At 44.2% G+C, this 12,448-nt stretch overlaps 1 protein-coding gene across 15 annotated transcripts in view; it reads left to right on the top strand.

The window, feature by feature from the left end:
- CERKL (ceramide kinase like) overlaps positions 1 to 12,448 on the top strand; it is a 78,155-nt gene that overhangs the window by 38,944 nt on the left and 26,763 nt on the right. For 13 of the 15 annotated variants that reach the window (XM_053284848.1, XM_053284835.1, XM_053284842.1 and 10 more), the window contains 3 exons: positions 4,682 to 4,824; positions 6,079 to 6,200; positions 7,047 to 7,089. In XM_053284848.1, the coding sequence (XP_053140823.1) occupies positions 4,682 to 4,824; positions 6,079 to 6,200; positions 7,047 to 7,089 (308 nt within the window). The remainder of the gene's footprint in view (positions 1 to 4,681; positions 4,825 to 6,078; positions 6,201 to 7,046; positions 7,090 to 12,448) is intronic. The other 2 variants (XM_053284838.1, XM_053284849.1) reach the window with 1 other exon arrangement.

The raw sequence follows: 12,448 nt of genomic DNA, 5'->3' as shown, positions 1-12,448 counted from the left end.
TTTTAGCAAGTCAGCCTAAGAATCCTTCACCTCTTGGTTCACTAACCAAGGTATATTTGATGAACAATCATTACAGGTATCTGTGAATCAATCAAGTGTCACCTAACAGGTGATTGGTTAGGGTTAGGGTTAGGGATTCCAATGCCACCTTTAGATTCCGCTACAAGCAAAGATAATCTGAAAGGGAACTGGCTGGCATTCAGACAAAGCACCCATTAATGTCAATGGCACTGAGTAGTCCCGTTGAATTAATGAAGCATCAAATAATGATATGTTTTATTGACAGCATTTTTAATGTAGTGCCATTGAAATTAATAGGTGCTTTGTCTGAATGCCAGCCAGTTCCCTTTCAGATTATCTTTGCTTGTAGCTGAATCCAAGGGTGCTGCTCATTCTGTGAATTGCCCTTTCCGCAACACTGAATTCAGTAGGAAAGTTCAAATGATTCTTTTTCCAATATTTGGGAATGAGATATTTTGATAGCAACATTTTAAAAACACCAATTAATATGCTTACAAAAAATCTGATTTTAATAAAATAGTTGCCAATGAGTCTATTACAATGAACGTACAAATATGGGTCTATGAATTTGTTTCAGTATGATGGATAATAAATACCTTGAACATTTTTTCAAATAACTTGTTTCCAGGTCACAAGCCATTTCTGTGATTGCTAAAGTTTGTGTCTTGAAAGTAGGGATGAACAGGTATACCTTATTTATAACAGATTAGTAAATTTCCCTTCACAATTATTGGAAGTTGTTCAGCATGGCATAGTATGAGAAATTCATCACAGACCAGATGGTCTCACCTAATCTGAATATTTATGTAGTATGATTTGCATAAAAATAGATGGAAGCGAGTCCATGGCTGGTGGTATATACTGCACTACTTCTCTGATGCTACATGATCCATGAGTGGAGTTAGGTACCATGTATAAGCAAACCATGAGTGGAAAGAGATAATCAGTGGACGTGTGTCAGATGCCTAAAATGCACTGTGTAATGACTGTAACCATGTGGAGAGGCTGTTGTCTGTCACCTCTAGCCATGCAGTAAATCCATTGCTATTACTACCTCTCCCAGAGCCTCTTGGAAATTTGGAAAATCAGAGGGAATTGTAACACTGGGATTTCTCCTTCTCCACATTATTATAGCTACCATGACGAAAAAAAGCACACACCTGTTTTTGTGTGTGTGCATCAGTCAGAACTTGATTACAAGACTGGCAGCTACACACTGAGGTCAGTCACACAACCTCACACTGCCGCTCAGGAGGGCTGGGAGGAAGCAGGGGCTCGCCTGCCTTTCCTGGCAGATGAGCAGCGGCTGTCTTTACCTCCACTGGGTTTGGGAGGAGAGTGTGCTCCCGCATCCCCGAGAGAACCACACCAGTAGTGCAGCAGCTCTCTCATTAGAGCAGCCACTGCGCTCAGTGTAGCCACTCCTTCCCCCAGCTCGCTGTCCCAAATGTTGGCGGGCTGGAGGGAAGTCTTCTATCCAGTGGCGATTGCCCAGATGGTCAGCTACTGAGGTCTGCCTGGGTCAAATGCTGGGTAGAAGAACAGGGCTCCCCTTGGCTGGAGCAGACAGGAGTGGAGGGCTCCCAGTGCTCCAGATGACACAAGCTGCCTGGGTTTACCCAGGCAGTATAGTATATTTGTTAGTATAGCCTTAATAGCTTTTATGCAGCTACTGCTAGTTCCCAGTCATCTGGTTTTATTCAGTCTCTGTGTTTTGACCATGGCCTTGTGCAGATGGTCAAAGTGGGGAGGGACAAAATGTATAAGTGGTATCCAAAGAAAGTTAGTCATTACTAAGCACCATTGAAATCAACAACACAAGTTAGTCATGACTAACTCAGTCCCATTAATTGTAGTACGACATAATGTCTAACTTTCATTGGATACATTCCTTTGTGTGAAGGTAAGGCTCACCTCATGTTGACTGTAACTTCTGCATGAGAGCAGAGCTTATGCATGATCCTAATGCTCCCTCCCTGCATATTTAGATTGCCTGCACAGGGCTTGAGCTTCTATGTTATGACATACAGGTTACATGGTCTCTTTAAGAAGGCCTTGAATTAGTAAGGATGGCAGAAATTGGGGCAGATAGCAAAGTATCTTAGTTTATTTTTATTAATTTATTTAACGTATTTTTATACCGCCCAAAACGCAAGTCTCTGGGCGGTTTATAACAATACAATAAAAACAACAAATAAAAAGGGTAAAACATTAGAACAATTTAAAACTTAAAACAACGTTAAAACTATTAAAAACCATCAAACTATTAAAACAGTATCTAATTAAAAGCCTAGGTGAACAAATGTGTCTTGACTGCCTTTTTAAAAAGTTGTGATTATAGCAACATAGTGTATTTTGCTATATCTTATTTAAAATAGCTATTTTTATCTGTGAAAGAAACCAGAGCCGTACACCACATATATATCCATATATATTAGCTATAGTGCAGTTTCTTTGATTGATTTGTCTGTCTGTTTATCTATCATATTTAAATACTGTCTGATATGTGCATCTTTGGGTGGTGTACACAATTTAAGACACAACAAATATAAAACAGAGTAAAAACAGTTAAAACAATTTCACAGAATAAAAAGTTAAATCTCATGAGACAAAAACAAATTAAACAGTTTATCAAAATATGAAACAATCTTTTAATAGTTAAATTGAAATTAGTAAAATAAATAATAAATTACATCAGCAAATAGACTGTATGAAAAATGAGAATTGCAGCCTTGTTAGGTATTGAAGGAAAGAAAATATATTTATTTTGGGATTGGACATTTTGACTGATCAAAACAGATTTGGTCAATTGACTGGTCAAATAATGATTAATTATTAAAAATCTTGGATACGATTTTAAAGTGTTAATGTTTTTTAAGGACAAAAGCATACTTCAGTCTTTAGTAGGTTTAATATGTATGCCAATTACAAAAACAAATTAGTTAACTGTTAGTATGAAACAATGAAATTAGCTTTTTAAAAAATGCAACTAATTGTTGTAGCTTTTACAATCTTAGGTAAAGTTTCAATGAATGATTTTTCTCTTTAGTTTTTATCCTGGAACACTAGGATCAGCCACAGTTACATATTAAAAACAATATAATTGAAATAATAGCAGCTATTGTGCTTTAGTACACAGTTATGCTAGTCAGTAAGCCAGTTCTTCAGACCTCATCCAGGTGCGGATTAATGCAGAGGCAGAGGAGGTGTCTGCCTGTGGTGGCAGCAGTAGCTCCAGGGAGTGGGGGAGAGGGGAACGTTCCTCCATTTACTTTCATTTTTTAAAAAGCCATGGCTGTAGCAGTAGCTCCAGGGAGGGGAGTGCTCCCCATTTCACTTTAATTTTTTAAAAAGCTGCCGTGGCAGTAGCTGTGGGGAGGGGGGGCAACTGGGTGAGGGGAAAGTTCCCTCTTTTGCCCCCTAAAGAGTGCTGGCAGTGGGATGGGGTGTGGTGGTGGTGGTAGCAGTGGCAGGGGCTGGCTACAGGGAGGGTGGGGGCAAGTAGAGGAGAGTCACAGTGTGCCCCCTTTTAAGCTTGCTGGGCGGGCAGCAATGGTGAGCTCCTTCTCCCCCGCTCCTACTAGGTAACAGAACAGCCACCAGACTCTGCTATCTGCAGCCCATTTCCGGGTTTCCTTCCACTTGGAAGGAAAGCTGGAAATGAGCTGCATATAACAGAGTCCGGCCATTCAGTTACCTAGCAGGAAGGGAGCTGGAAGGAGGGTTGTTGTGAAAGAGGAACTCAAGTATGTAGTACACCGCTCTGGGCTCCTTGGAGGAAGAGTGGGATAGAAATGTAAATAATAAAAAAGGGAGGGGGGGAGGCACACTGTGACTCTCCCCTCCTTACCCCCTCCTGCAGCTGCGGTCAGCTGCCACGCCTCATCCCACTGCCAGCTTCTTTAGCGGGCAAAAGGGAGAACTTTCCCTCTCCCAGTCACACCCCCACCCCCCGCAGCTACTGCCACCACCATGGCTTTATTAAAAAATCAAAGTAAAAGGGGGTACATTCTCCTGCTCCCCTCCTCGGAGCTTTGGGTTTTTTTTAGGGTGGCAAAAGCATTTTTGCCTCTGGGCGGCAAAAAATTTAATCTGCCCCTGACCTCATCAGCATTGACTCCTTGGTTCCTGCGGCAATGGAGCAGTGGGCATTTGCTACTGATGACTGCTTGCCTTCCTGTGTGTTGATGTCTTTAGTTATAGCAAGCAAGTGGCCCGTAGGAGAAACTTGGTTAGTAACAAAGTAAGTAACAAATGGTCACCCCTACTAGGTTTGCCCCTGGCTGCATCAGAGCCAGGGCCAAGCTGCCCTTATGGTAGCCCTTGCTAAAAATGAAACCATCATGAAATAAAAAAGGATAAGCAGCCCCTGTATGGTGGCATTTTGGGTTCCATAGTATATTTGTCTGTGATAACAAGGGGTCAGTTGACTGGCATGTCAGCTCTAATTTGTATGCATGGTGAGACTTCGTACATTTGAATTTTAATTCACATTGAGCTTTACTGATTCAGAAAATATTAATCTGAAAATTATCCTGTTTTAAAATGCAAAACTATGTAGATAATTGTGCTGAACATGTTCATTCAATTATCTGTCCCAAAGGGTTTTTTTTTAAATAAAGTAATCAATTTTCATATGATTCTCCCCCTGCCCAATTAGGGTTGTTTGTGTAGGTGGAGACGGGACTGCCAGTGAGGTGGCTCATGGTCTTTTGCTTAGAACTCAGATCGATGCTGGAAGGGGCAGTGATGATATACTTGTTCCAGTCAGAGCACAAGTTCCTCTTGGAATAATACCAGCAGGTGAGAGTTCAGAGCAGTAAATATTGATTTACTGAATACTGCAAATTGTTTTTGCAGTGATATTATCTATCTATCTATCTATCTATCTATCTATCTATCTATCTATCTGTCATATTTATATACTTCCTGATAAGTGTATATTTACTAGGCAATGTAAATAATTTAAAATACAATATAAAAATAGAATTAAAACAAAGCAATTTTGCAGAATAAAAACAGTAAAACAGTTTAAAATTAATTGTAACTAAAAGCCTGAGAAAACAGGTGCATCTTAGAGGTCTTTAAAAAAGCAATCAGAGATAGATAAGTTCAATTTGACAGGGAGCATATTCCAAAGCCCCATGGCAGCCACAGAAAAGGGCTGGTCCCAAATCACCACCAAACGAGCCGGTGGCAACCATAGCTGGACTTCACCAGTTGATCTTAATAGGCAGCAGGGTTCATGACAAAGGCAGCACTTTCTTGTGCCCTGGACCTAAGCTGCTATCTAAGCTGTTAAGGGCTCAGGGCCATCCCTAGTGGAGTGCGGGGCTGGGAGTGAATCAGCATGTATGGGGCCTCCTTAACATTTCACATGATTACAGAATCATACTGATTGATGACATACAGTGTAAATAGTGTGAGTGAGGTTTTTGGACATGTCCAACCAGTTATTGTAATTTTCTCCCATGAAACCAAAAAAAGTCCCCAAACCCCAACAATTTGTCCAATCCACTTCAGTTTAAAAATACATATTCTTCCTACCCTGCCCTACATCTCTGCCCAATGCCACAGCCCTATGCCAAGTCATTCCAGGTGATCTAAAGGCTGGGGCTGAAAGTGGGGTGTTTTACCCTTTTTTATGAAGGCAAAGGGCAGATTCTTCCATATGAGGTGGAATGATGGTCTAAGGGGTGGGGCCTTCAGTTCCAGACATTTTTGTAATTTTCTGCCATGAAACAAGCCACTTATAGGACTTTTTGGGTGGAGTTTATAAAATTAAAAATAAATTAAAAACCAACAATTTGTCCATCCACTTCAGTTTAAAGATACATATTCCTCCCACCCTGTCTTACATCTCTGTTCAATACCAAAGCCCTATGGCAAGCCAATCCTTAAATATTTTTGCGGGGGGATAACCACAAAAAGGAAATCACATCATACACTAAGGCTGGGCAGGGCTGGGCAGAGGGTCTGCAGAGGGCTCTGGTGCTGGACACTATCTGCCTGCCGCCCTGCCTGCTTCCTTCCTTCCTTGCTTGCTTCCTTCCTCAGCTTCAAAGAGGCCTGCGTGGAGGCCTCTCTGGAAGCCCTACCCACCCGCCGAAGAGTTAGAAGTGGGGAGAGACAGAACTCTGGCAGCTTGCCTGGGAGCCTTTCAAGCTGCACAACAAAAGGTTGGCTGTGGGGAAAGATAAGTGGCTGGGACTGGGGGAGAGAGGAGGGCAGACTGCACTGCCGTGTGCCAAGAGCGGGGCCTGTGCCAGCGTGGGGCTTGGGGCAATTGCCCTGTTTGCCCCACCCTAAGGACGGCCCTGTAAGGGCTTTATAGGTACTAACCAGCACTTTGTATTTTGCATGGAAACATATCAGTAACTGGTATAGTTCTTTTAAAATCTGTGTCATATGATCCCTTCAGATTTTTCCAGAGAAAAAATGGCTGCCTCATTCTTTACCAGTTGTAGTTTCTGGATTATGTACAAAAGCAGCTGCATGTAACATGCATTACAGCAGTCAAGCCTGGAGGTCATCCAGAATATATACCACTGTTTTAAGGTTGTTTACCTCCAGAAATGGGCATAGCTGATGTATCAGCTGAAGTTGATAAAAAGTGCTCCTGGCCATTGCCTCAGCCTGAGAAACCAGAGAGAGTTTGGGGTCCAGGAGCACTGCCAAGCTACATATATATTTCTTTTGGGGGAGTATAACCTCATCCAGAACAGGCAGACCTAAACCATCTCTCGAGTCTGACCCCCCATATTCAGTAGTACCTCAATCTTATTTGGATTTAAGTTTGTTATCCCTCATCTAGCTCATTACAACCTCCAGGCAGGCATTTAGGAAAATTATGCTATTTCCTGATGAAGCTGATATGGAGAAATAGCTTTTGGTGTAATCAGCATATTGATAACACCCTGCACCTAATCTGATGATCTCTCCCAATGGTTTTGTGTAGGTGTTAAAAAGCAGTGGAGACATAATGGAGCCTTGTGAAACTCCATACATTAACTCTTGCTTTGCAGAGCAACAGTCTCCAAGTGACACTATCTGGAATCTACCAGAGAGGTAAGAACTAAACCACTGTAAAACAGAGCTTCCCAATCCCAACTCCCTCAAGAGTCTGTGGTTGATGGTATCGAAAGCCACTGTGAGTGCCAAAAGAATCAGCAAAGTCACACTCCCTCTGTCAATACCTAGTTGTAGACCATCCATCAGGCTGAACAAGGCAATCTCAACCCAATTGGCTGCTCGAAAGCCAGTTTGAAATGGGTGTAGATAGTCTGTTTCCTCCCAAACTGCCTGGGGTTTAGAGGCTGCTACTAGCTCAGTCACCTTGCATGATGCTGGAAGATTGAAGACGGGTCTATAATTGGCTAACTCTGCAACAACTAATGCAGGTTTCTTCAAGTATGGACTAATGATAGCTTTCTTAAGACAAGGAGGCACACTGCCCTCCCTCAGAGAAGCATTTATAATATTTGCCAGATCCTTTCTGATAGTACAATCGCAAGATGAAATAAGCCAAGTTGGGCAAGGCTCAAGAGAATTTTATTTGTTTGTTTGTTTGTTTGTTTAGTTATTTAGTTAGTTAGTACAATTGCAAGATGAAATAAGCCAAGTTGGGCTAGCTATGTATGTATGTATGTATTGAGTGCATTTTTATACCACCCTAACCCAAGGTCTCAGGGCAGTTCGCAACAAATAAAAACAAAACATTAAAATCAATTAAATATTTAAAACAGCTTAAAACAATTCAATAAATAATCCAAAATTTAGAAACTTACAAAGTTAAAAAGCTAAAAGGCCTGGGTAAAAAGATAAGTCTTTAGACACTTTTTAAAAGCTGCTAGAGATGTGGAGACTCTTATTCTTCCCTGCTAACTGGGCAATCCCCTGCTAACTGGGCAATCCCCTGCTAACTGGGCAATCCCCTGCTAGCAATCCCCTGCTAACTATTCATCCACTGCTAACTGGGCAATCCCCTGCTAACTGGGCAAAGAGGCACCTTTTACCATGGTGATTCTCTTTATTTAGCAGGGGGAGAGTAACTGACCCTATCCACCCCCAGCACAGTACCTCCAGTGACTGTTGCTGGGGTCTATCTTGTGTGTTTTTTAGAATGTGAGCCCTTTGGGGACAGGGTCCATCTTATTTATTTATTATTTCTCTGTGTAAACCGCCCTGAGCCATTTTTGGAAGGGTGGTATAGAAATTGAATTAATAATAATAATAATAATAATAATAATAATAATTCCCATGGGAAGTGCATTCCAAAGTCTTGGGGCGACAACAGAGAAGGCCCGTCCCTGGGTGGCCACCAGACGACATGAAGGTAGCACAGACGAGCCTCCCCTGATGTATGCAGTGGACGATGGGGATCATGCAGAAGAAGACGCTCTCTTAAGTACCGTGGGCCTAAGTGGTTTAGGGCTTTATAGGTTATAACCAGCACTTTGTATTTTGCCCGGAAACTTATTGGCAGCCAGTGCAACTCCTGTAATATAGGAGTAATATGGTCTCTTCGAGATGACCCAGAGACCAACCTGGCTGCTGCATTTTGTACTAATTGCAGTTTCCGGACTACGTACAAAGGCAGCCCCACATAGAGCGCATTGCAATAATCAAGTCTAGAGGTTACCAACAAGTGTACTACTGTTTTGAGATCATGAACCTCAAGAAATGGACGCAGCTGGCGTATCAACCGAAGCTGATAGAAAGTGCTTCTGGCCACTGCCTCAACCTGGGGAACCAGGGAAAGGTGTGGATCCAGAAGCACTCCCAAACTGTGTAATAGGATGCAGAATGTACAGTCCAAAGCAGCTTGCCCACATCCTCAAGAGTCACAAACTGAAAGTGATCCAATCTGATCCTAGAAGAGTAGTTACTGAACACCTCTATAGACTCTGCAATGAACACGGAATCCTACTCAGCCTGATTATTACATCACGGTCATTAAATACATCACATATAGACTCCCTGTCGCATTCTGCCTTGTTTAATGAAGCCTTAAATTCTGCAACGTTATTGCATTTATGTTTTTGTTTATTCAAAATATTCTTATATTAAACACATGCCGTACTATTCACTCTTTGAATAGCTTTCTGGAGAGGACTATATTGCCCTCACAGATATAGGTAGGTATGTATGTATCTTATTTTTATACCGCCTGATATGTACATCTCTAGGCGGTGCACAAAATTTAAAACACAAAATAAACGAGTAAAAACAGATTAAAATTCCTTAAAACACAATAAAACCAATCCCATACAGAAGGTTATTAAAATTAATTCTAGTTAAAAATCTGTGGAAATAGGTCTGTCTTGAGGGTCTTCCTGAAAACAAACAGCGAAAGAGATGCTCTTATTTTAACAGGGAGCATATTCCAAAGCCCTGGGGCAGCCACAGAGAAAGCCCGGTCCTGAGTCGCCATCAAATGAGCCTGGGGCAACTGTAACCGAACGTCTCCAGAAGATTGTAATAGGTAGCAGTGTTCATAACAAAGAAGGTGCTCTCTTAAATTCCCTGGGCCTAATCTGTTAAGGGTTTTATAGATAACTAGTGTTTTGAAGCCCGTTATAATAACGGGCGCTAGCCTTTTCCTCTCCCTTTTACTGTTTTGTTTTTTTTTAAATGCTGCCTCGGTCGCTGCCTCCGAAGTCCCACCCTCCCTCCCTCTCAACTTCCGAAACCACCTTACCCTGGCCCGTGACAGTTGAGCAAAGAAAGTCCTAAATTGAGGAGGGAGAGAGGAGCTCGCAAGCAGTGCTCCTCCCTCTGCAAAGGCTCTGCCCGAACTGGCGCTTGGGGCGGAAAGGACGCCTCTTGCGTCCTTTCAGTCCCAAGCGTCAGTTCGGGCAGAGCCTTTGCAGAGGGAGGAGCACAGCTTGCGAGCTCCTCTCTCCCTCCTCAATTTAGGACTTTCTTTGCTCAACTGTCACGGGCCAGGGTAAGGTGGTTTCGGAAGTTGGGAGGGTGGGACTTCGGAGGCAGCGGCGGAGGCTGCATTTTTGCTTTTAGTTTTCTTCGGCCTTCGCTCGGCCCCCGGTCCCGGCCTCCGTCTCCCTGGGCGGGTCTGGACCTCCGTCGCCATTCCCCCTCCCGCCACCCACCGCGACCCGTGTCTCCGGCTGGGGCGGCCACCCAGGGCTCCGGCGGGCCCGCCACCCACCGCCGCCGCCCGCAGCTCCAGCCGGGCCCTCCGCTCCCTGGGGCCTCTCCCTTGCCGCTGCGGGTGTCCTCTGGCCAAGGCGGCGGCGGCCAGTGTCCCCCGGCGCCGCTCACCCGGCTTCTTCGGGGCGGCCGCTTCTGGCCGCCCAAGATGGCCACCGGGTGCCGGTGGTTGTGTCTCCCTTGCTCTGTTCTGCGCATGCGCTCCGCGCATGCGCAGAACAGGCCAGGGAGGCACGGACACACGCTTGGTGTCCGTCCACGGACGGACACCAAGCATTTTATTATAGAGGATAACCAGCACTATGTATTTTGCCTGGAAACATATTGGAAGCCAGTGCAGTTCTTTTAAAATGGATGTTTATGTGGTCCCTTCAGGTTGCCCCAGAGATCAGTCTGGCTGCCATGTTCTGTGCCAATTATGGTTTCCAGACTATGTACAAAGGCAGCCCCATGCAGAGCACCATTCCCTCTAAGATGTGTGGCTGCACGCGTACACACACTTTCCAAGCCCCTCGTGCAGTGATCTTTCAGAGCTGCTCACTTTCCCTGGTCCTCCCAGAAGGTGCTGCTTCTAGGGATGTGCAAACTGGCTTGATGTCGAAACGGTTCAGTTTGACGGTTCGGGGTCGAATCAAACTACCCCCCTGTTCGGTCTGACTCCGGACTGAACAGCCCCCAAATGTTCAGGGGGTTCACGAACAATTTAAAGTTTTTTGTTTTTTTTAAATTAACCTTCCTTACTTCCGGGGAGTTGCTGGAGGAGTTGCTGGGGGGAGGGGGGCCGTGGAGGTTTTCTCTTACCTCATTCAGCAGCTGGATACAGCTGGCTCAAAAGATCTTCTGTGAGCAGCTAGAGAGGAACCTCACACATACCTGCTGCAGTCTCATCTTTGCCAGGCACAGGTTCAACATGCCCTGGCAGCCTCCTCCCAACCATGGCAGCCCAAAATATTTTGCGCACCATGCTATGCACAGTGCAGTAATTATTTTCATGTGTGTGGATGTGTGTGTCAGAGAGAGTTATGTGCGCACACTGCCTTTATACTGCCACCCAGAACAAAACTCTTTCCACTCACTGATAATAATAATTAGAGGGAATACTAGTGCAGAATGCATTACAGTAGTCAAGCCTGGAGGTTACCAACATATGTACCACTGTTTTAAGGTCATTTACCTCCAGAAATGGATGTAGCTGATTTATCAACTAAACTGATAAAAAGCGCTCCTGGCCACTGCTTCAAATGAGAGAAACCTCTTGGCTACTGCTGCAACCTGAGATATGGCCCTTGTAAAACTAAGTTTTGCCCTTCAGTGAGAGACTGTTTTTAAAGACATGATACTGGCCTCTTTAGGAGCAAAGGCTTATATACGTGCACTGGTTCAGTGCTGAAGTGAATCGGACGAGGTCCGAATCGGTTTGGTGCTGCAGGGGAGTAGTGAACAGGATCTTTAAAAAGGTCCTGCTCGCCGCTGCCACATGCAGCTCCTTGCTGCTATGGTGCTGCCCCTAAGAACCCACGCATGGCGCTGACACACATTTGGTGTCCACACATGAAGCACCATTTGCCTGGTCAATGCTCCCTCAACTCCAGGTCTGGGATCGTGTGTGTGCTCGGGCTGCACACAGCCCTAGCACAAACAAAGTTGGGTGCCTAGAGCGGCCAACTCGAGGGATTCCACAATGCACCACACTGCTCCTGTGGTGCATTTTTGGATTCCGGGAGGCCAGGAATCATTTTCTTGGACTCCAGTGATCTGCACTGCTTGGAGTAGCATGGATTGTATGAGCACGCAACAATGTGCTGAAGAGGAGATCAGCCATCATCTGCGGGGCGGGGAGAGGGAAGGTAGGTTCAATGCTGCCTCCCCCTGCCTCCCTTCCCACCCCTGTACTGGTCGTGTGCATAAGCTCCATGTGTGCTAAGTTTAACTCTCAAGTTCTAATTACCTGGGGATAATTACCTAGTTTTGGAACAGTTTGCAGCCCTATTCACATTTTATGGACAGCACTTGTACAATGAGTATACTATGTACACAGTTACAAATCTGTACACTGGTACAGCTATTCACACATGTAGAATGCAGGTACAGCAATACACTTCCTCTGTGTACAATGCATTTTAGGGGCATTAAAATACAGTAGCTTGATAACTTTGTATCAAGCTACTGTAGTTATAGGTCTAAATTAAACTGATTACATGGAAGAAGCCTGTGGTAATACTGTTGACCAGTTAGGAATAGTGTTTGTTGCTAT

Source organism: Hemicordylus capensis, chromosome 1 (genome assembly GCF_027244095.1).
Source record: "Hemicordylus capensis ecotype Gifberg chromosome 1, rHemCap1.1.pri, whole genome shotgun sequence".
Classification (NCBI taxonomy): Eukaryota; Metazoa; Chordata; class Lepidosauria; order Squamata; family Cordylidae; genus Hemicordylus; species Hemicordylus capensis.
Note: the sequence above shows the minus strand (reverse complement) of the source record. Positions and strands in the feature narration are given on the sequence as shown.